This window comes from Onychostoma macrolepis, chromosome 07 (assembly GCF_012432095.1).
Source record: "Onychostoma macrolepis isolate SWU-2019 chromosome 07, ASM1243209v1, whole genome shotgun sequence".
NCBI classification, from domain to species: domain Eukaryota; kingdom Metazoa; phylum Chordata; class Actinopteri; order Cypriniformes; family Cyprinidae; genus Onychostoma; species Onychostoma macrolepis.
The window spans coordinates 23,161,978-23,187,640 of record NC_081161.1 but is presented as its reverse complement, the minus strand read 5'-3'; the positions used below and the strand labels follow the sequence as shown (position 1 = coordinate 23,187,640).

General features: G+C 37.1%; 1 protein-coding gene across 3 annotated transcripts in view; it reads left to right on the top strand.

The window, feature by feature from the left end:
- The window catches only part of phkb (phosphorylase kinase, beta), a 77,237-nt gene that overhangs the window by 8,575 nt on the left and 42,999 nt on the right, over positions 1-25,663 (top strand). For all 3 annotated transcript variants that reach the window (XM_058782467.1, XM_058782468.1, XM_058782469.1), the window contains 7 exons: positions 829-928; positions 6,483-6,590; positions 7,082-7,162; positions 11,329-11,444; positions 14,307-14,370; positions 22,067-22,162; positions 23,287-23,484. In XM_058782467.1, the coding sequence (XP_058638450.1) occupies positions 829-928; positions 6,483-6,590; positions 7,082-7,162; positions 11,329-11,444; positions 14,307-14,370; positions 22,067-22,162; positions 23,287-23,484 (763 nt within the window). The remainder of the gene's footprint in view (positions 1-828; positions 929-6,482; positions 6,591-7,081; positions 7,163-11,328; positions 11,445-14,306; positions 14,371-22,066; positions 22,163-23,286; positions 23,485-25,663) is intronic.

The window sequence follows — 25,663 nt, the reverse complement described above, 5'->3', positions numbered from 1 at the left end:
TTATTTTCCTTATTCATTTTCTTATTCTATCTCTAACAGCCATGGTTGTTTGTCATTCGTAATAATAATTAATAGTTGAACTGAGAATGCCATTTAAATTCCAATTCAGTCCTGAATTGATTTGAGGTAGCAAACAGGATGCAGCATTTTAATGTAATTTTTAACTAGAAATGCAGATTTATTTGAGAAAAAACATTGACAAGATTTATTGACCTTTTATATTTTAGATATTCTAAACACATATAATATATCTATCCTATGCACAAACGCACACACCTCCCTTCTTTCTAAAGCAGGTCACCAGCACCCTGGGGGCCTGGGTCAAGGTTGCAAAATTTATAGGAGGGCACCCAAGAAAGAGACTTTCCATTGAACTCCTAAGACAAAGTGTTATTTTTTCCCTTCTCGCTCCTCCTGGAGAGGGTTGTTCCTCTAGAGGACGAATGCGAGGATAAAAATAGAGAGCAGGCGTATATCAGAGACAGACGTAGTCATCAGTCTTCACCTCTGCATATTAGCATTGTCAGAGGAGTTTAATTAAGATGATTCCAATCTGACACCAAGGCCTGAACCCATTACTTACTCTCTATTTGTCTCTGTAAGAGTATATGTGGGTGGTGTTTGCAAGTGCATGCTCTACATGAGCTTTCTGACTATGTGTTAAAGGTTTGTCTCATTTGCATGTTTGTTTTTTTATGACTGTGATAGTTTCAGCACTTGTCTTAGTAGATGGTAATGGCATGCTACAGATTCTTTGCTATTTAAAATATGCATTTTCAACATAATAAAGTGTTTTCCAGGAACTCATGCAGAATGTTTCTCACACAGGCGCATTGATGATGACATGGGCCGCACTCATGAACTGGAGCACTCTGCCATCAAGTGCATGCGGGGGATTATGTACTGCTATATGCGGCAGTCTGATAAGGTGGGTCACAGCGTCACACCATAGGACAGAACACAGCAGTGCTGCATGCATCAATTTTGCCTTTTGAAAACTCTAGCAACCTCCTAAAGATCACTTTATTCACCCCTGATGAGTGGTTTCATGCTGCAAAACAACCTGACGGTTCTCTTGATGACTTTTGGTACTGTTCTTGTAAGGTTAAGGTTACGCTTATGCAGCAGCTTGCAGGACAAACGTCCTTGTGCAGAGTTGGCACAAGTTTGGCAAGGTTGCATAGTTTGCATTTAGCACTGTGATTATGTAATTTTGTTGTCTATTGTGACCCCTAAAATTGTTTACATTAGTTGATTGACTAACTTTGATATGTATTTCTTTATGTAGATTTCCACTGTACCTCAGATTTGTTTTCAAAGAAAATGTACACGCATCCCATACTTTTCACATTTTCTCCAGTTCGCCGCACTTTCAAGCAACACTGGGTTTTCTGTTCTGTTCTTCGGTTTATAGTAAATCTCAGAAAGAGCTCTGCACATGGTATGAGGCTTTTTTATGGCCCCACTCACTGTTTCATGGCTCAGCAGTAAGATTTTTGTTTTCTGCAAGCCTGGCAGGACAGTAGTTCCAGTTTTTACTTGCCCTGCCATTATAACTGGCTTCACCATAAAATAGTGATTTTATTTAGCAATGTATTTTTATATTTATATTTTATATTATATTAGTTTAACCAGAAATGAAAATTGTCATCATTTAATCAACCTTTTTAATCAGGTTTTGTTTGTCTTTGAAAAACAAATTAACATATTTGTGATGAAACTTGAGAGATTTCTTTAAAAAAAAAAAAAAATCCACTGAAAGTCCACACAAACAAAAATTTGATCAAAGCACATACACAGAGTGCACTTTGTTCTCGTACCTCAAGCAAGCGTGTTTAATGTGCTCTATATATGCGTGTTGATAATAGTGCTGTCAAACGATTAATCACGATTAATCACATCCAAAATAAAGGTTTTTGTTTGCATAATATATGTGTGCATGCTGTATATATACAAATACACACACATACAATATATATTTTGAAAATATTTACAATTGTGTTATATAAATATATTTAATATATAAACATATATTTTTCTTAAATATATACATGCATGTATGTGTATTTATAGATACATAATAAATATACACAGTACACCCATATATATTATGTAAACAAAAACTTTTATTTTGGATGCGATTAATCGTTGATAAATGTTTATATGTGATGACAAGTATAAATTAAATCTGTTCATCATATAAAGTTATCGTAAGACTTTTCTTAAACCACTCGACCGCTCATTTACTTGCGTTAAGTTGTGGTGTAATTGACTTCTAAATTGAGGAACAGAAATATTTCAGGTTTCATTACAAATATCTTCATGTTTTTTGAAGATGAACAGAATTCTTAAGGGTTTTGAATGATACAGGAGTAAGTAATTAATGAAGGAATGTTTATTTTTGGATGAACTGCTTTCAAGTTTTCTTTATAAACTGGAAATCAAGTTTTGCTAATTCCTCCTGTGATAAGTCTCTGTCCATCCCTCAACTCATACTGGATTGTGGCAGCTACTGTATGTCTGTGACACACCGCAGACAGTAAAAAGTTAGTTTTGACTGCAGATGTGTGAACTCGCTCTACAAAGTGGATGGTGCTTGGGCATTATTTAAAGGGTTGTCTGTGGGGTTGCATTTGAGTGGCTGCCGGTTGAGCTTTTCTGTGGTTTTAACAGTTGGATATTGCTGCAATCAGGGTTTTGACAACGTTCTCATGGCGAGCTGCCTGGAGTTGCCGCGGTCATTTGCTTAGTTGTTGGGCTTCCTGTTTTGGTCCAGCTGTGTTTTTTTTTTTCTAACCACCAACTGAAAGGAAATGTTAAGTAATGCACAGGAGCATTTCTAGTCTTTCATACAGAGAGGCACAGGACCCCCATCAAAAAGTGTACCCATATTAATATTGTTAATTATGATGTTTTATATGATATATGGATAAAAACGTTACTTTTAGTATAAAGTTTGTTGCTCTTTCACAAACAGCACATTGCAATAATAATAAATCAAATAAAATAAAAAAATCATAGTTTCCATAAAAATATTACATTTTAAATTAAATAGAAAAAGTTATTTGAAATTGTAATAACATTTGACAATATTACTGTATCTACTCTATTTTTGCTGAGCATAAAGGGCTTATTTCAAAACCATTTAAAAAGTCGAACTGCATCCAAAAGTTTTTAAGCAGTATTGTTCCATGAGATTGTGTTATTTTACAGTGCAGTCACTTGAGGCCTTGTTTATCACTTTCTGGAAAGATATACATTATGCTCATTTCCTAACCATTTTGATCTAAAAATGCTTTTAACATGCAGATCATAGGCACTTTTCCACTATTAATGAATTGGAAGTTACATTTTTGGTTATGTACTGATGCACTGTTGGTTGGGAGGCTGTCTTTAACAGTAAGAGTAGTCTTATTTCACATGCAAATAGAGCTCATGTTAATGTGGTTTTTACAGTTGGCCATTGCTCTATAGCAACGGTTCTCTCTCGGCATAGACCTGAGCAATTACGCCTCTCTTGTGCCTTTGAAATTGTTCCATTTCATTTATTTCTGACCCCCAAGACCTGATTTGCAAGAAAGCTTTTCTGTGTCTTAATTATAATGCCTCGTTTATGCAGTTAATTACACAGTGCAGTGCTCATTAACATCTGTCTATAGCATTCACAAAGAACATTGGCTTTTTAATAAACTCACAATGCGTTGCAACTGTTCATATCATCGGTTCCCCAGGTATATTCAACAGACGTGTTTACTGTGGCATGCTGCTGATAACACACTGTGAAAAATAAGTCACAAACAGATGAAAAGCAGAAAGCAAGCATGAATGCTTGAATTATAGTTAAGACACGCATGTGTTTCTTTTGCAACGTTAGTCTTTATGCACTCACAAACAGAAACACATATTTCACCAAGCAGCCAGCTTTGATGAGTTTAATAAAGGTCAATCTAAAGTCACACATAATAAATCACTTTCATAGAGTCACTATTTTGCCAAGTACTGTGTCGTAGAATAATAGATGTTCCTTTAGCAATTGAAGGTTACTCATTGCCCTGTTGTGCTTTTCAGTTTTTATTGGTTTAATTTTACAGGCAGTGATGACTAACAGATGTTTCAAATGTCATCCTTTGTCTCACAGGTGTCTTTATCACTCTTTTTGCCTCTGTCTATATTTGCATTACTAAGACATGGATTTGGACCAAGGGATGAGTGTTTTCTTTTTTGCAGAAACTTACAGCTGTGTTTGGGCCGTTATACAGCTGTGTAACTGGTGTGAAAAAAATCATTGTGTATCTGGGACAGAAGAATGCCTCTCATGACCTGACGAGGGAGGGGAAGGGAAGAATAAAAAAAATGGGCCACTTATTTATAACACTTAAAATATGCTGTAGGGGCCCGTGTGCGATGCGGTCAGTGGGAAAGGTCGGCCCAGTTTTCTGCTGTATTGACGGGTGAATGGTCCCTTCCATAACTGTAGGATTATAATATGTGAATGGCTTTAGTCATGTGGTTCATCTTCTATGCTGTTTTTGCTTCACTGGCTTCTGGGCAACATGTATGCATTTTTTTGTATCTGTGTTAAGGACAAAATATTTAAAGGATGTTGTTTGTTATATTGTACGCACTGACATTTTGAGCTAGAGCAGAGAATCCCACTGTCTCTCCAGGATTTTAGAAGAGATGATATTCTGTTAATGCATGTTTGAAGATTGGAGAAATCCTTGGAGCTGTGTGGGATTTGTGGGATACAGTCTGTGTGTGAAAATATCTTGACGGTCCAGTGTCACATCTAGTAGCAATCGACCGATATGGGTTATTAAATGTGTGTTTTGTTGTGTACACTGTATTTGTTATCATTGAATTATAAATTACATATAAAATGCAGTACAAAAATTTACATTTGCAAAAAAAGTCCCCGACGACCATAGTTATTAGATCAAAATAGACTAGTATATCTGTATATATCAATTAATCAACTGATATTTGGCTCACTAATTTGTGGTGCGTCTGCAGTGACATCTGATTTATTTTGTTTTATTTTTTAACAATCAGTCGATCTAATAATTCATAATGTTCTTTTGAACATCTTAAAATCCAATATGGCTTTTTTTATTTGTTATTTTGCAGTTTATGCCTCATTTTTGTGCCGCATTAAATAATCATGCTTAAATATTTTGCGACCTCATTCTCAACGTCTGGGGAAAAAAATCCCTGCGGCAGTCACGTCTGCTGGGTAGGTGATTTGGTTTTCTGTGGTGAGTCAGTGAAGAAGCCTTACCTATCGTCTGCATAATCTTCTTATTTACTTGAGTTTATGACTTGCATCTGTTCAGTGTACCGTTTATTTATCATCTTCATCTCTTTCTGTTTGATCACCTTTTAATTTCATCTGGTATGTTTTGTCTTCAAGTCAGTAACAATCTGGTGTTTAATAAGCAAATGTTAGAGCAAATAAATATCAATATCTGCAGCATGTGTCACGAATGGTCTGAGCATATTTCACAGGACAGAAATATGACATCCACTGCATTTAAAATGAATTTCTTTGCATCATAAGAAATAAGAATGTACTGTATTTATTTTGTGTATGTATGCTAGAATAAATATCACAGTAGACCTTCACTGCTTGCAGCTATGAACTGCACTTCGTCTTTTGCCTGATCAGAGAATCATCCAATGACCTTAACTAAATGACTTTATAGTATAGTGAATGCAGAAAAACATGTTTGTTTGTTTCTAATGCATGCTGTACATCTGTTTTTATTTGGCGAGATAATTATTAATAAAATGTGCTTTTATTGTTACTATCCAATATTGTTAATTTATAAACTTTATTATGCCATCATTATTGTTGTTCCTACATTCATCCAAATCACTTAATATGAAGTACACATGTACTTTCCAATTGATGTTGTTACAACAATTCCTTTTGAATTAATACCCAACATTCAGTGCAACTTCACAAATTCTCCTTATTGCATGTCTGCAAAAATATTGTTGGCATTATGGCATTTTAATATGTTTTTGCTGTATCATTGGTGGCAGAGAATGTATTATGTCCAGCAAAGCCCTAAAAACTCTTGAGTTTTTGAGTTATGTAGATACTCATCCTGATTGAGTATCTATTTCAAGCCAAGTAGACATCTGGGAGCACTACATCTTTCTTGTGGAGAGATGCACGCATTCAGAGCTGCTCCCAAACACCTCCGTCATCTTAATTGTAATTTGCAGTTTAAAAGCTAATGTACATTTACTGATATAATGCAATATTACAGAACAGTACTTTAAATGAGCTAAAATTGTGTTCAGGAGCACAACCATCGCCTGCAGGAATATCAATACACTCTTTTTTTCTGACTCACTTACTTTAGTAATCATTTGATAAATTATGAAACGGCCAATACCTTGGTTATATCTTGCATTTTTCATTGACTCTACTCTTTTTACACCATCTTTTCTCTCTCACTCTAATATTTTAACAGGTGGAAAAGTTTAAGCAGGACCCGAGTCCGTCCACGTGCCTGCACTCAGTATTTAACGTGGAAACTGGAGATGAGGTTTACCTGTATGAAGAATACAGCCATCTACAGGTGCTTCCCACACTGCGTTCACACACTATAATCATATGAACTGCCCCAAAAGTGGTTTGCTTTAAATAAGTGATATGTATGCTGCCTGTCACTCCCAATTCTAAATCAAAAAAGTCATTATATACTATACATATCCTCTCTGACCTTATTCAGAATTTTGGAATGAGCTCTTGGAGTATTTTATGTCTTATGGATTATCTCATCTCATTTTTATGACTGCTTGTTTATTTCATATATGCTGCTGTAATATCTGCTGACTGGTCCAGCGGTCAACAGCCCACAAAATGAATTCAACCTTTTGAATTAAACTTATTAAAATTCAATTTTGTGCAGTAATGGGCAATTAATGAAAACTTCAGAGTTTCAAATTGCAGTTAGATTCTCCTTTTACTCACCATTACCCTTTACATTAGTGTGAGAATAAATTTATATCATTGTTAAACTGCTCTAACTATAACCATTCTTGAATATTTCTTTCCTTTCCTTTTCAGATTGATGCCTTGTCTCTGTTTCTGTTGTACCTGGTTGAAATGATTTGTTCTGGCCTACAAATAATCTACAATACAGATGAGGTATGACTGCATGAACTACTCATAAAAAATACCAGAACCGGTCTAATTCATGTCAGTTAAATCCAAGTCGGTTGAGTTCAGTTTATTTGCATAGCTCTTTTCACAATGCATGTTGTTCAAAGCAGCTTTACAAAAATACACGCCTTAAAGTGCTGCCGTATTTATAGTTGTTTAGTGAATTTTCACGAACTAAATCTAGACATGTCTATAGGAATCTATGGAATCTAGAAATCCAGGTTAAAGTCATACGAATTTGTGGCATTGACCAACAGAAAGGTTTTTCACTGCAAACTAGGAAAAACGCACCAAAATATTTAATTCTCTAGATATTTACAAAGGTATTTCCATCTGGTACGTCATCTGTACGATAGTACTGTATAGTAAGAACTAAAGATAAGAATTTAAAGGGGGCATAACACACACAGTTTCACCCAATCTCATGTTAATCTTGAGCACCTGTAGAGTAGTATTGCATCCTTCATATCTCCAAAAAGTCTTTAGTTTAATCATATTTATAAAAGAAAGATACAGCTTTACGATTCTCTCCAAAAAAAGCCGAGCTCCTGGAGGCGTGCCGTGGGCGGAGTTAAAGAGTGACCAGCACTTGAGCGCCGATCGCCAACAAAACACAGACATTTGATGCCGTTTCACTTACCGTCTGCAGTTCTGAATCATGACCGGGATCTTTTATAGCTGGGACCGCTCCATCTTTCAGTATCAAACAATGTGCAAATCCAGCGTCGAACTGGGCCTTGTTTGTAAAACGTTCGTCAACAAACACACTTGAGAAACTCCATCGCTGCCCCAAAAAAACAAACTGCATCTACTGTTTACGTAATGCTGGGTTCTTCGAGAAGCTGAACAAGGTTATCTTTCCCTCACAACCAAAAACACTTCTTTAGAGACATTCTTCCCGGGCGAGTCCCGTGCAGTGCAGCCGAATGAAGCGTGTTGATGGGTGCGCACTTGCTCTTGCTCTGGTCGATGCGTGCACGGGTGCATTCTTCCGGGAGAAATGCCCATATAAGGAGCTCCACCCTCGTTTACGTCATGAAAGAGCCACGATCGAAAAAAACTCTCCGAAACTTGTACGAACCCTAAAGTAAGATTTTTGGCACAGAAATACAGTTATACATCCAAATTGTTTTTTTGAAACTTTGTCCATGCTTAGCATGAGAATTCAACTCTTAAACAGTGTAAACGACTCTGAATGCATGAAACAGCATTGTACCCCCCCCTTTAAGAACTGGGATTTTTCACCTCAATAGGACTGTCAGTTTTTGCCATGATGATTTGCAGTAGATTAGGCAGTGAAATAGTTTACGCCCAGGATCTTTTTGCTAGCCACTGGAGTCTCTCTCTGTCTGCCTGAGGACTTGCTCTTAGGGCGTTCTGGCCATGACTACATTGAGCAATTTAGCTGTAAGAAACATTACTGCAGAAATAAAGTTAAGCTGAGTTGAAATGGTTAAAGAGCATAAATGCCAAAGAGCAAAGAGCATAAATGCCAGTTCCTGCATTTTACCAAACTGAGAGATCACTTATGCAACTGCTCAAGCACTTTATTTGGAAAATACTGTAGCACAAATATGAAACTGTCATTAAAAGGCCTCTTCAAATCCTGCCAGCACTCACCCTTGACCCTGGACTCGCACACCAGAGGAGAAACTGAGATGTGCTACCGGTTGCTGTAATAGTTGTGTAATCTTTCTCTTTTCTTTGGGCTCCACAGACTTCATTAATAGTGTCTTTTATTCCTGCTGTCCGCTCCCAGGGGCATTTATTTAACACTCTGCTGATAAACCACTGTCTGTTGAATAACTGCAGCTTTTATTTATTCAGCCACATTGTCCTTTTCTTGGAAATTGCTACCCTTAAATGTTGTTTTCAAGCAATTACTGTGTACAACTATATTGTGTATATGACAGGCAGGATCACCTTTCTAGCTGAGCTTTCCTCCCAAATCTTAACAAATTGTCACAGTAGCTTTTATTTTGCTATTTGCAAAAGAGTTGCTAATTGACGTCTCTAAACAGTGCCTGCTCGGGTGTGTAATGCAATTAAAAAAACACAGTTGTGAAATCAGCAGCCCATTACATTCCATTATTAATGAACAGCAGAACAAATCGGGGAGAAATTGCTAGTTTAATATTTTTCCTACTCATCATTGGCAGTGCATTTTTTCTTATATAATATGTGCCTTGGTTCTGGTTTGGCTTTGGATTGAGTGTTTATAGGGGAATACATGAGCTAGTTAGTCCCTAGTTGCTCCAGGGGGGTCATCCATCTGACAACTGAAAAATAATGGTTCCAACCTTATCTGCATATTTGTGTGTCATCCAATCTGAAAGGTTTCTGACACTTTTCAATAATTGAGGTTTTGTTTTTGTTTCGCCAAAGAGTCTAAATACAGTTTAACCCTAATTTGTGTGGTGAAATTCTTGTTGAAAGGTTTTAATGCAATGCAAATACACCAGGATGCTCAACAGATTTGCAGTTTCAGGCTAAATTGAGATGTTAAGTGAGAATTTGCTAGTTTGGGAGCACATGTTGGTTTGTAGTTCTTGATAAACTTTGAATGTTTGAGCTTTACAAGTACAATGAAAACTAAAATTGGTTACACTTTATTTTAAGGTGTCCTTGTTACAGTGTAATTATACAATTAAGTACTGAGTGATATTAATTAACAACAAGTACTTACTATATGGATTGGGTTAGAATTAGAGTTTGGCCTAGGGTACTTGCATGTAATTATGCATCATTTATTGTTATTATAATAGTAAGTACATGTAACATGTGTAACAAGGACACCTTAAAATAAAGTGTTACCCTAAAATTTGAGTAAAAAGTGAGAAAATGTAATATTTACTTATCTTGCCACTATTCCATGGGAATATTTAACAACATTTAAAGCCACATTTATTTATATAGTGCTTATACAATACAGTTTTCCAAAGCAGCTTTACAGTGATACACAAGAAAATAGTGATTCAGTGATGCAAAAATAATTAAATTCTGCTGTAAAGCAGCTCTAAAAAGACAACAGTAAACAGTCAATATTCAGTTAAAATCAGGTAAATGTTGATTCAGTTAGGTTCAATAACTGTATGAAGATCATTAATTTTGGAATGAGTTTAATTCAGCTTAGCTCTGGAGAAAACAATGGTGCCATCATCCAACTCAGCTCAGTTCAGTTCAGTTCACATCCAATTTTGGCAAACATCAAGTGTCCCCAACCAAATAAGCCAAAAGGCGACAATGGTAAGCAACCCAGACTCAATAGTTGACCGAAATGGAGAAAAAACGTTGGGAGAATCCAGGCCAGCCAGTTCTCTAGCCAGATTAGCCAACATGGTGTCTTAATTCCAGGCTGCAGTTTGAATCTATTATTAGAAAGACATATAGACTAAGGGCCGCTTCAGCAGTTAGTGTACAATTATGAACTAAAAGACCTTATCCAGCAAACACAAACGACCATGACCGATCCATCTTGATCCTCAGAAAAGTTCCACTCCTGCTCTGCATTTTCTCTTTGCAGCTGAGAGAAGGAAGAAGAGAGAAAATAGTGCCACCCCGGGCCAGCGGTATTCATTAAGATACCATAAAGCTCGTCACATTAATCATTTTAGTCCAGGCCCAAAATAAAAGCGCTCAAGCCATCCCTCTATCCTTCTTTCTCCCTCTGCATTTTGTCTTTCTCCTACCTTCCTCAGTGCCCCATTTTAACGTGCTTTAGGGGCCCTCAGTTCTCTTCATGTTAAATTAAAAGCGCTGTCAGCCCGGCCTCCCCGGGTGTTTGAACATTTCCTCATTTATGTACCATAAAGTCATCATTCTTTCCCTCATCTTGTTTTTCCTATGGCCTCATTCCACACTGGGAATGGGAAGTGTTGAGGGGCTTATGATATTACCAATGCCACCCATGGAAGTGATGGATTACTTTAAATAATGGATCATTATTCAAATAAATTCATGCATAATCAGGATATTAGATGGGTAACACGAAGGAATGCTGATGTATTGACAAATAAAAACACTCATGGCCTAGAAAAGCTTTGAGAGCAGGCCTTTTGTTGAGCTGTTGATGTGCGCTGATGTCTGGATAGCAAGCAAAGCAGATGGAGATCTTGGTGTGACACATTTCCCTGACATGTTTGCATTTGTAGGTATCATTCATCCAGAATCTGGTGTTCTGTGTGGAGAGAGCATATCGTGTGCCAGACTTTGGCATGTGGGAGCGGGGAAGCAAATATAATAATGGAAGCACAGAGCTGCACTCCAGGTAAGGTTTATCATTGTCTTTCTGTTCCCTTTCTATAACTTTGTCATTAAATAAAACTGCTACAATATAATTTGTAGTTAAGGATGCACAATATATCAGTAAAACATTGGTTATTGGACAATATTCTAGTTCTTTCAGTTTTGATACATACAGTAATATTGTGAAATAATATTACAATTACAATTACAAATGCTGATTTGGTGCTCAAGAAATCTTTCCTTTTATTATTAATGCTGAAAACAATAAAGAACATCATTTAATTTGAAATAGAAATCTACAACAATGTAAAAGCCTTAAGCAGTGTTAATTCTAGCACTGCTAAATATAATATTTAGTTTCTGATGAATATCGATTTTTCGTAATGTACATTTTAATATTCACTTTTAGCACTTAAAGTGAGTGATTTTAGTTTTATTTTTTGTGTGTGTCTTTATAAATGTATTAATTGTTTTCACAAAGGAGGCTATTATTGGCTTATCGGTATCACCTAGAATTTGGTTGCATCCATATTCATAAGTGATTGTCTTGTGCAAAGACAGTAAGTTTAATTTTAATTAGTGTACAAGGCACAGAGCAGTTTTCTTTTCTCTAAACCTGTATTTTTTGTTTTGTTTTTTGTTGCTAGGTACTAAGGCAGCATTCCTTATGTTCTGTATGAAATAAAACAAACTTTTGTTTGCTGCTCGCATTAATCAAACCCAGCACCTAAAACGATGTGAAAGTTTGAGCTCATGTTGAGGGGGTTATAGATTGGAGCATGCCTATGATGGCCCTCCAGTAAGGGTGACACTTCATTTCACCTCCTCTGGGTGAGTCCATCAATGACTGAACTCTAACTGAGAGGACTCGCATAGAGAAGCTCCTATCTGCCCATTGCAGAAATGATTCTTGGTGCTCTGCAGACAGTATGGACTGTGGATTTGCCCAGACAATATGCTTTATAAGAAGAGCAAGTCAATAGGCAGTGACTCTCAACACATAGCTTTGCCTCTCTTTCATAACCAGACTCAATAATGATTCTCTCCATCACTGCTTCCTTATCTTGCCGTCACAGCATCCCCACTGAGGGTCAATTAGAGTATTGACTTCTGCTCTTTGCACTTTTTAACTGAATTAAAAATAATGATCAATTTTTGATTCACCAGTCTTTAAATTATATATTTTAGAGAGCTGTCGAGTAGGGAAGAACAGGTATAATTGCACCTTGATTTTTCTGTTTTTTTTCTTTCTTTTTTTCTAACTTATTTAGAAAATACGTAGCATAAAGCTTTGCAATTTTACCTTAAACAACTGTGATAACTGCAAGTGCAGTACAATTAAACTAGAAGTACACAAAGGCTTGTGCTAGTGTAGAAAATACATTTATACTGTTACAAAAGATTTCTATATCACATAAATGCTGTTCTTTTAAACTTTCCATTCATCAAAGAATCCTGAAGAAAAAATAATAAGCAGCACAACTGTTTTCAACATTTATAATAATAAGTAAATCAGCATTATCAAGAATGATTTTTGAAGAATCACGTGACACTGAAAACTGGAGTAGTGACTGCTGAAAATTCAACTTTGCCATCACAGAAATAAATTATATTTTAAAATAAATTTAAATGCAACACTTTTACTTTAAATTGTAATATTTCAGAATATTACTGTTTTTACTGTATTGCAGCCTTGGTCATTTAAATGAGAAATAAATGTTTGATGATCTCTCTAAAAATTAAAAGGGAGCATCACATCTATACAACTCTCTTTTTATAGAGCCCATGCAAAATGAATATTATAAATGTAAATATTAATTTTTGCAAGCTGAAGCAAATGTGTTTCTTGTAAGTAATTAATGAGTTTGTTCTTCTAACATGATTATTCTGTGTACAGAGTAAAGAGAGTTGTTGTATTGTATTGCTGTGGATGGAGCTCAGAATGAGATGTGTGATAAATGTTTTATATCAGAGTACTCTGGACCAGCACAAAGGAAATAGATGTCACTTCATTGTTTTCAGAAGCGATGTTGTTAGATTCTATTGAAATAGTGCCAGATTTTGAGTAAAGTCACAGAACTCCAGAGGGCTGTAATTCATGACCATTCAAGAGGCCTGTTTAAAAGTTTCTTTTGAAATTCTCTCAGAAACTTTCCATTTAATTAAAATGAGAATAAAGGGCATTTCATCCAATTACAAAGACCAGACCAACCGTCACCAATACAGAGCCAGTTATAGTAACACATTACAGCAGATGGTTCCCCCTCATTTTTTATACATTATCCAGTTTTGTGATTTTTAGCTTTACCAGCTTGAATGTAAAAGTAACACAGTCTGTCGGCATCACTGTCAGATTTTACCAATATATCTGGGGCTGAGCATGTTTGCTTTCTGTCCGGGCAGAAAATCAATAGAGTCTCAACCTCATGTAGCTTGATTGTGATCGTAGCTGATGGTTTTGTTGGGAAGGGATGAATGAAGCAGAGCTGGATTCTTCCATGTTCTTTTCAATTTAGAATTATCCCCAATGCCTTTCAGTTTGCTCATTTTCTACGTTTTCACTATTGATTTTTCTTCACCAATAGCAATTGGGCACTTTTTTTTTTTTTATTGCTCAGCACACCTAGGTCTAATCATGTGCTCTAATCATAAGAGTGAGTGGCTGAAGAAGCAAATATGACAGAAATTATTAGCTTTGTTTAACCTCAAAGGAGTCTTTCATGGATGAAAACGGCTTTGGATATCGGCACCTGGAACAGAAGAGTATTTAATGAGAGCTTAGTTCTCTGTTCGTGAAAAGTGCTCAAATAGCAAGTGCAATATTCATTTTGTCTTAAAAAGGAGATGCTCGTTGTGACTGTGAATCTGATCTATTGTCTTCTAGCTCGGTGGGACTAGCCAAAGCAGCTCTGGAAGCCATCAATGGATTCAACCTGTTTGGAAATCAGGTACTGCTGACATCCTTTAGGCTAATAATGGGTTTATTCACACAAAAATCTAAATTCTGTCATCATCATTTACTCACCATAATGTCATATGAAACCTCTATGATTGTCTGTCTTCTGTGGAACCCAACAGAAGATATTTTGCAGGTGGTCTAAACTGATATTTTTCATCAAAACTGATATATAATATAAAAATGATAATAAAGTCTACACAATCAAGGAATTTTCATTTTTGGATGAACCGCCTCTTTAAACACTGAATAATGAATGCTTTTTGAGAAACTGTGTTTAATGTTCATAAAAGGAAGATTTTAGTAGTTCAAAACAGCTGAAGGACGGAATGTACCAACAGCTCTCTTCATCTTTGTAATAAATAAATGCTTCTGCTCCTGCATGGGGATCTAATTCATTGCATAAATGTGTCTGAGGCAAGAGAGAAACAAAACAAAGTGATCAAGATGATTGGGTTAGATTGTGTTTGAGCTATCTGTTTTGTCAGATTTCCAACTTTGATGGATGGTGAATACTTCTATCTGATTTTGGTGCTCTTTTCTTTTTGGAGCGGTCATTAGTGGGATTAATTTGTTTTGGTGTTGAGGGAAAATCAAGATGGCAGTGGGCCACATCCATTATATTTGGTAATGGACCGGGAAAGTGATAACATCCTCAAAGCGCATCCATTTTGGAAGAAGAAACATCTCACCCTTCCCCCCCATCTCCCAAATTTACACACAGATGAAGGCCCTTCAGATTGAATAGTTAAGTGCATATAGATGTTAACCTTGGATGTTTGTTTAACAGAAGTATGGACACGATTTAAAAATATGGTGTAGTTATTTGTAGTTACTGTTGCGTTTTGACTTTTTGCCAAGTTTGCCTCTTCCTCCCTAATGTTGCTCTCTGTGTTCTGTCATTAGCAGGAAACATGGTGCAGTGTATGAAATGACTTTATGGAAGTGAGTGCTGTAGACAGTGTTGTTCTGAATTAATGGAGGACTCAAATGGCTGGTTTGCCATGTGTCTCTCAGTTGGATGGAAGGCGTGCTGTGTCATCACATGGGTTATGTTATTAATGATGGCTCTCACGCTCCATTTCCTCAACTAACTCTCAGCATGGATGGCAGAGCTGGCGCTTTCATGTGTTTCTTTGGAACAGGAGCTGTCAGAGCACGGTTATAACAGGATAAAAGCAGGTAGATCTTTCACGCCATATGTTGAGCTACATATTGCTCAGCTTTCAGATTTTTAATTAAAGGCCTATCATTTTGAAACCATTTTACAGATTCTCATGGATTTAGATATAGGGTTAGGTAGAATGGTCAACTTGTCAACTAGTCATCCAACTACCGACTAGTTTAGCATTGTTAAATGTCACATAGCACACTAAAACAGCACCATGAAGTTGGTTTTTAAACTGACCCACTTTAATTTTCATTAAAATATTATATCAAATGAAGATATTTTTATACATCCATTGAAAGTCTACTCAACCAATACACTTCAAGAAGTACAAAAAAACATTGTAAAAGTAATCCACATCACCGAGTGATGAAAAGTATAAGGGTTCACCAATTCACTATCTCAACAAATTAGAATATGGTGACATGCCAATCAACTCAAAACACCTGCAAAGGTTTCCTGAGCCTACAAAATGGTCTCTCAGTTTGGTTCACTAGGCTACACAATCATGGAGAAGACTGCTGATCTGACAGTTGTCCAGAAGACAATCATTGACACCCTTCACAAGGAGGGTAAGCCACAAACATTCATTGCCAAAGAAGCTGGCTGTTCACAGAGTGCTGTATCCAAGCATGTTAACAGAAAGTTGAGTGGAAGGAAAAAGTGTGGAAGAAAAAGATGCACAACCAACCGAGAGAACCGCAGCCTTATGAAGATTGTCAAGCAAAATTGCTTCAAGAATTTGGGTGAACTTCACAAGGATTGGACTGAGGCTGGGGTCAAGGCATCAAGAGCCACCACACACAGACGTGTCAAGGAATTTGGCTACAGTTGTCCTCTCCTGAACCAAGACAACGTCAGAGGCATCTTACCTGGGCTAAGGAGAAGAAGAACTGGACTGTTGCCCAGTGGTCCAAAGTCCTCTTTTCAGATGAGAGCAAATTTTGTATTTCATTTGGAAACCAAGGTACTAGAGTCTAGAGAAAGGGTGGAAAAGCTCATAGCCCAAGTTGCTTGAAGTCCAGTGTTACGTTTCCACAGTCTGTGATGATTTGGGGTGCAATGTCATCTTCTGGTGTTGGTTCATTGTGTTTTTTGAAAACCAAAGTCACTGCACCCGTTTACCAAGAAATTTTGGAGCACTTCATGCTTCCTTCTGCTGACCAGCTTTTTAAAGATGCTGATTTCATTTCCCAGCAGGATTTGGCACCTGCCCACACTGCCAAAAGCACCAAAAGTTGGATAAATGACCATGGTGTTGGTATGCTTGACTGGCCAGCAAACTCACCAGACCTGAACCCCATAGAGTATTTATGGGGTATTGTCAAGAGGAAAATGAGAAACAAGAGACCAAAAAATGCAGATGAGCTGAAGGCCACTGTCAAAGAAACCTGGGCTTCCATACCACCTCAGCAGTGCCACAAACTGATGACCTCCATGCCACGCCGAATTGAGGCAGTAATTAAAGCAAAAGCTCAAGTATTGAGTACATATACAGTAAATGAACATACTTTCCAGAAGGCCAACAATTTACAAAAAATGTTTTTTTTTATTGGTCTTATGAAGTATTCAAATCTGTTGAGATAGTGAATTGATGGGTTTTTGTTAAATGTGAGCCAAAATCATCACAATTAAAAGAACCAAAGACTTATGTGTGCATTGAATTTATTTAATACACGAGTTTCACATTTTGAGTTGAATTACTGAAATAATTGAACTTTTCCACGACATTCTAATTTATCGAGATGCACCTGTGTATATATACAAGTGCTGGTCATATAATTAGAATATCATCAAAAAGTTGATTTATTTCACTAATTCCATTCAAAAAGTGAAACTTGTATATTACATTCATTCATTACACACAGACTGATATATTTCAAATGTTTATTTCTTTTAATTTTGATGATTAGAGCTTACAGCTCATGAAAGTCAAAAATCAGTATCTCAAAATATTAGAATATTTACATTTGAGTTTCAATAAATGACCATCCCTACAGTACAAATTCTGGGTATCTCTTGTTCTTTGAAACCATAATAATGGAGAAGAGTGCTGACTTGACAATGATCCAGAAGATGAACATTGACGCCCTCCACAAAGAGGGTAAGTCACAGAGGGTCATTACTGAAAGGTGTGGCTGTTTACAGAGTGCTGTATCAAAGCATATTAAATGCAAAGTTGACTGGAAGGAAGAATTTGGGTAGGAAAAGGTGCACAAGCAACAGGGATGACTGCAAGCTTGAGAATACTGTCAAGCAAAGCTGATTCAAACACTTGTGAGAGCTTCACAAGGAGTGAACTGAAGCTGGAGTCAGTGCATCAAGAGTCACCACGCTCAGACGTCTTCAGGAAAATGGCTACCAAGCCACTTCTGAAGCAGAGACAACGTCAGAAGCGTCTTACCTGGGCTGTGGAGAAAAATAACTGGACTGTTGCTCAGTGGTCCAAAGTCCTCTTTTCAGATGAAAGGAAATTTTGCATTTCATTTGGAAATCAAGGTCCTAGAGTCTGAAGGAAGAGTGGAGAGGCACAGAATCCAAGTTGCTTGAAGTCCAGTGTGAAGTTTCCACAGTCTGTGATGATTTGGGCTGCCATGTCATCTGCTGGTGTTGGTCCACTGTGTTTTCTGAAGTCCACAGTCAACGCAGCCATCTACCAGGAAATTTTAGAGCACTTCATGCTTCCTTCTGCTGACAAGCTTTATGGAGATGCTGATTTCATTTTCCAGCAGGACTTGGCACCTGCACACAGTGCCAAAGCAGCCAGTATCTGGTTTAAGGACCATGGTATCCTGTTCTTAATTGGCCAACAAACTCGCCTGACCTTAACCCCATAGAAGATCTATGGGGTATTGTGAAGAGGAAGATGCGACAAGATGCCAGACCCAACAATGCAGAAGAGCTGAAGGCCACTATCAGAGCAACCTGGGCTCTCATAACACCTGAGCAGTGCCACAGACTGATCGACTCCATGCCACGCCGCATTGCTGCAGTAATTCAGGCAAAAGGAGCCCCAACTAAGTATTGAGTGCTGTACATGCTCATACTTTTCATGTTCATACTTTTCAGTTGGCCAAGATTTCTAAAAATCCTTTCTTTGTATTGGTCTTAAGTAATATTCTAATTTTCTGAGATACTGAATTTGGGATTTTCCTTAGTTGTCAGTTATAATCATCAAAATTAAAAGAAATAAACATTTGAAATATATCAGTCTGTGTGTAATGAATGAATATAATATACAAGTTTCACTTTTTGAATGGAATTAGTGAAATAAATCAACTTTTTGATGATATTCTAATTATATGACCAGCACCTGTATATATATACAGTGAGGAAAATAAGTATTTGAACACCCTGCTATTTTGCAAGTTCTCCCACTTAGAAATCATGGAGGGGTCTGAAATTGTCATCGTAGGTGCATGTCCACTGTGAGAGACATAATCTAAAAAAAAAAATCCAGAAATCACAATGTATGATTTTTTTAACTATTTATTTGTATGATACAGCTGCAAATAAGTATTTGAACACCTGTCTATCAGCTAGAATTCTGACCCTCAAAGACCTGTTAGTCTGCCTTTAAAATGTCCACCTCCACTCCATTTATTATCCTAAATTAGATGCACCTGTTTGAGGTCGTTAGCTGCATAAAGACACCTGTCCACCCCATACAATCAGTAAGAATCCAACTACTAACATGGCCAAGACCAAAGAGCTGTCCAAAGACACTAGAGACAAAATTGTACACCTCCACAAGGCTGGAAAGGGCTACGGGAAATTGCCAAGCAGCTTGGTGAAAAAGGTCCACTGTTGGAGCAATCATTAGAAAATGGAAGAAGCTAAACATGACTGTCAATCTCCCTCGGACTGGGGCTCCATGCAAGATCTCACCTCGTGGGGTCTCAATGATCCTAAGAAAGGTGAGAAATCAGCCCAGAACTACACGGGAGGAGCTGGTCAATGACCTGAAAAGAGCTGGGACCACCGTTTCCAAGGTTACTGTTGGTAATACACTAAGGCGTCATGGTTTGAAATCATGCATGGCACGGAAGGTTCCCCTGCTTAAACCAGCACATGTCCAGGCCCGACTTAAGTTTGCCAATGACCATTTGGATGATCCAGAGGAGTCATGGGAGAAAGTCATGTGGTCAGATGAGACCAAAATAGAACTTTTGGTCATAATTCCACTAAACGTGTTTGGAGGAAGAAGAATGATGAGTACCATCCCAAGAACACCATCCCTACTGTGAAGCATGGGGTGGTAGCATCATCTTTGGGGTGTTTTTCTGCACATGGGACAGGCGACTGCACTGTATTAAGGAGAGGATGACCGGGGCCATGTATTGCGAGATTTTGGGGAACAACCTCCTTCCCTCAGTTAGAGCATTGAAGATGGGTCGAGGCTGGGTCTTCCAACATGACAATGACCCGAAGCACACAGCCAGGATAACCAAGGAGTGGCTCTGTAAGAAGCATATCAAGGTTCTGGCGTGGCCTAGCCAGTCTCAGACCTAAACCCAATAGAGAATCTTTGGAGGAGCTCAAACTCCGTGTTTCTCAGCGACAGGCCAGAAACCTGACTGATCTAGAGAAGATCTGTGTGGAGGAGTGGGCCAAAATCCCTCCTGCAGTGTGTGCAAACCTGGTGAAAAACTACAGGAAAGCGTTTGACCTCTGTAATTGCAAACAAAGGCTACTGTACCAAATATTAACATTGATTTTCTCAGGTGTTCAAATACTTATTTGCAGCTGTATCATACAAATAAATAGTTAAAAATCATACATTGTGATTTCTGGATTTTTTTTTTTTACATTATGTCTCTCACAGTGGACCTGCACCTACGATGACAATTTCAGACCCCTCCATGATTTCTAAGTGGGAGAACTTGCAAAATAGCAGGGTGTTCAAATACTTATTTTCCTCACTGTATATATATATATATATATATATATATATATATATATATATATATATATATATATATATATATATATATATATATACTTACTTTCAGATGCAGATGTTCACAGTTAGCTAAAGTCAGCTCTTATCTCAGTCAGTAGATGATGGCACATTCTGCTGGAGTCTACATATCACTGACACGCCTCCCATTCTCACACTCTTCAGAGTCATTTACATTACAATCCCTCTCAGCATGTAAATTGTTGATTCAGAAGCTCGTATAAGCATTTCGGTTCTTTGTGAGCTTCTCTAGATGAGCTAAATGTGCCACAAAATGGTGCTTGTTGTATAATCGGTCTGCACAAACAGAAGAAGCTAAATTGAAAAAGTGCTCTCAGTTTAAATGGAGAGGTGTGAGGGGAATGCAGAGAAAACAGAAACAATAGTTTGTTCTGATTGGATGGCCCTTGATGACTAAGAAGCTGCCACTCACTGCTGTTACTTGAAAAAAATGACCAAAAAAGCTGCTAAAAGTGTGCATTGTTTTTTTGTTTTTTTAACACTAACCATGTGATACACTTTACATTTTTTAGATGCTTTTATGTAATAAAGAAATAAAACATTGTGTTTTTTAAATGGAAAACATCAAGAAAGTTTAGGTTCTATAGATTTTATATATATAACGTTATTTACATTATTTTATATATTATGTTCCCATGGGAGTTCTTTTGCTTACTGTGCATATGGTACAAACTGCTTATGCATTATTAAAGAGGTCATATGCATATATAAGTATGTGTGTGTGTGTGTGTGTGTTGAAGTTTTTTTTTATTAAACGTGTGTGGCAGTCGCTGTCTAGGCTGGTGTAGAGTATGCCTCCGAGCTAAGTTTAAATTGTGAATCTCATTTGTGGTGAAGTTGAAGTTGGCGGTTTCAAGGTTTTTTCAGGAAATGAGGTAACACTTTATTTTGATTAGTCCACTTTAGACATTCTACTAACAGTAAGTAACTTTGCTACTACATGTCAACTAGCAGTCATTAGAGTATTAGTAGACTGTCTGCTTAATAACTTCTGATACTTTATTTTGATGGGTCCACAACATACAACATACTGACTATGAGAAACTTTGCAAGTATATGTCAACTTATTCTACTAACCCTAAACCTACCGTAACAGTCTACTCTGAGAGTTAGTAGACATGTAGTTGCAAATGAATGAGAATTAGTTAACATGTAGTTACAAAGTTACTTATAGTTAATAGAATGTCTAAAGTGGACTATCAAAATAAAGTGTAACCGGAAATGATGTGGAACTGTTGCTGTGTGACACACTACAAGCCCAAAGTAATCATTTAAATCTGACTTTTTCTTTTTTATTAAATGCTGCATCAGAGCAGAGTGTGGTTTTGTGGAAAGGAGGGCGAGTTTGATTTTAGGAGACCCTGTGCAGGACTGGCCTTTGCATTTCTAATATGGAGCTTTTAAATAAATTATCTAACTGACTTCATGAAAGACCCACTATCACCTGTAACAGACACTGTTGAATTCCACCCATCAAGAGGTGTCAAGATGGCCATTATAATGTTTGATTTGTGATGTTTGTTTACCTCTGCCCTGCAGGGATGCTCCTGGTCAGTCATTTTTGTGGATCTGGATGCTCATAACAGGAATAGACAGACACTGTGCTCTCTCCTGCCAAGGGAGTCTCGTTCCCATGTGAGTTCTTTTGCCTGCAATGCATATACAAACTGCTCATCCATTATTAAAAGGGTCATATAATGCTTTTTTTAAGCATTTTATTTTTTTCCCTGAGGTCCAGTTATACAGTAATGTTAGTCTAGGCTTCTTGCATGAAAAACATTCTTAATTTAGTTTTTCATGACCATTGTCCACCTATGAATTGTACTACTGTGCCTGTCAATGTATATGTTCCCCTTGCATATGGAATGAGTAACAGTCCTTAGCCATTTCTCTTAGCTATTCCTTTGACTAAGAGCTCTCTTTTTATGGGTACTTGATTAGAAATGATAGAAATTCACTTTACAATTTATTGCTTAGTGCAGCACTAAATGATTTAGTAAAGCCTAGCTGGAATGAGCTACAGTATTGATCAGACATCAAGTTGGTTATGATTCTAAAATGGGGAATGGATGTGGGGAGCGTCCCTATCTTCTGAAGCCAGGAGGGTAGATGGAGACGGTGTATGTGTTAATACGTTTGCTTTTTCTGACATTAGAAATCCAAGATTTTTCATAACTTTGCATATGAACTAGTTTCAGTGTGAAACACATTTTTCAAACATCATGTTTTCATAGCATATCCAACTCTTTATTTCACAAAAAAAATTCAATTTCTTGTGATTTGACACCTTTAATAGAGAAATGTATGACTTCCGATGCCCTGGATTTGTCAACTCACAGAGTGTCCTTTCTCTCCTTCACAATGTCCATTAACAATACATAATTCCCATTCTTCTTTGTGCTGATTTCAATGGAGAATAAAGTAATCTCTGCCAGAACAGGTAAATGATCACGATTAAGCTAAATTAAGGCAGTGCATTATGCAGAAATGTTCTTCCTTTGAAAGTTGAGTGAGGTTGTCCGATTCCTAGGCTTAAAGTGTATAGGCTTATGTGTCGCATGTATAAGAGCCTCTTCATGAGTCTGACTAATGTGTTATTAAAACTGCAGAGGCTAATTTTGAAAAATAGCCCATTCTCAGAAAGAGAGTGGTCACTTGACCCTGGGTTTCCTCGATATTTCTTGATGGAAAGCAAATTCAATAGAAGAGCAGTGAGTCACTCAGTGTCTATTTCTTATGCAAGTGCTCTTGTCATGTAGAACACAGATGCGGCCCTCCTGCCCTGTATCAGCTACCCAGCGTTTGCCGTGGATGATGATGCTCTATATTCCCAGACTCTGGACAAGATAGTCCGCAAGCTGAAGGGCAAGTATGGTTTCAAGCGCTTCTTACGGGACGGCTATAGAACAGCCAATGAGGACAAGAACCGCAGGCACTACAAACCTGCCGAGATGAAGGTGAGTGTGGTTAGCATATTAGCTGAAATGAAATAAGGTGGGGAAAAAAGAAAATCAGTGAAAAGGAAAATGAAAAGAGCCTTTTCCCCATATTTAGGATGAGGTATGACTTAGCCTCAGGTTTAGCCCTTTTATTTCAGAAAGAGAGATTTTCCTATAAAGGTTAGCGACAGATCTAACAAATGGCATTCAGGCATTTTTATACGCATCTTTTAATCTGGTGCAGATTTGCTTATTTATCTATCTCTCAGGAGAATGCGAGAGCTGTGGGTAAATCCCATTTGATTGGGTTGAACTGCGAGGATATTAACTCCAGAATTAGCCTGGGAACATGCTGCGTCTGACTCTGAAATCTGAAAGGGGGAGATTTAACCCGCAGCAAATCATCACATCAGCTGCCGCAGATGACCTCCCACAATAAACAAGCCCACAAGTAGAGGGAAATGAGAAGTAAAAGAATAAAAGGGCTCTTAGTAGGGCCAAATGCTCAATCAATACATCTACCTGATTGCTTCATCCACCCTTAAAGGGATAGCTCATCCAAAAATTAATTACTCACCCACATGTCGTTCCAAACTCATAAGACCTTTGTTTATATTTAGAACACAAATTAAGATATTTTTGATGGAATCAGAGAGCTCTCTGATCCTGCATAGACAGAAACGCAACTGACAAGTTCAGTCGTAAGGACATCATTAAAATAGTCCATAGAGGCTTTTGCACCGGAGGAACCTTTTCATAGTTCCCAGAACTATTGGTGGAAGTACCCGCTTTTTGGTGTGTTTGCACCGCAGGACCTAGGAACGGTTTTAGTTCTAGGAACTCCGTTTGGGGAGGGTCTAAATCAGTTTTATAGGAACTACCAGTGACCTTACTGTAAGTGTACACTGTAAGTGTAACATTTTTCAAAAGCCATGTAAACATATTTATTCCACAAGCATGGAAATCAGCTATAATGGCATTTACCTGTTGTCTGCAGCGTTGTTTTCTTTTCTCAGCCTCAATGATATGTAACACTGCAAGTTGTCATAGAAAATTTCATCTCCACTGCTGGCTAGCTCCTGTAACTAAGTTTCTTGAACTACGCTGTGCGAAAGACCCTCATGTAGGGCTGGGCAATATGGCCAAAAAAATGATCACAGTAATTTTTTTCATATCAGTCGATATTGATAATTATCACGATAAATGACAAATTTTTCTTTCTTTCAAGTTTAAAGGCAGATTTTTGCTCCAATGTGAAAGTTGTAAAAGCCAGACGGTTAATTGTGGTTTTAAACTGTTCTTTATGATCAGAACATGACAAACACTTTCTGTAAAATTCTTTACACTTTTCCAGTCATTTTTCCTTAACAATAAATATCTAAATAGAAAAAATGATTTCTTAGTTCTGCATGTTCTTATGAGTAATATCGTTTCAAATCAAGAAACAGTTTTGTGTTTGAAAGTATTAATAGTAATATAACATTTTTTTGTCTCTTATTCTTATCTTGTCTCTTGAAATACACATTTGATAGTAGCTTGAGTTAGGATGCAGATGTAGAAGTTGGAGCAACCTCATTCTTATATGGTGAAATTTAATCATTCTGACTGTTTGAGTTTTTTTTTTAAATTTTCTTTTTTTTAACCATTGTCTTCCATAGTAGCATACATTTAGATCATGATAATCACAGTTAAAACCACAATTATAGCACCTTGGTAAAATGTAATATGGCTTCTAGGTATTTGTGTGAAAAACAGTAGTCTAAATACATTTAGTATAAACGCTATAGCTTAAAGTGCCCCTATTATGGGTAATGAAAGTTTCATATTATGGTTTTGGGAGTTATGCACACTATCAATCAATAGTTTGGGGTCAGTATTTTTTTTAAATTAAATTAAATTAATACTTTTATTCAGCAAGGGTATTTAATATTAATATTAACATAATTTATTATAAGCGCTGTTCATTTTAACTCTGTTTCTGTGTATTACAAATATTAAGCGCCTGTTTTCAGCAATAAGAAATGCTTCTTGAGCTCAAAATCAACATATTTTAATGATTTCGGAAGAATCGTGTGACACTGAAGACTGGAGTAAAGGCTGTTTTTACTTATTTTAGATAAAGATAGCCTTGGCAAGAGGACTTTTTTACATTTCAACTTTGCTCAAACGTTTGAATGGTGTTGTACTTTTAGACAGA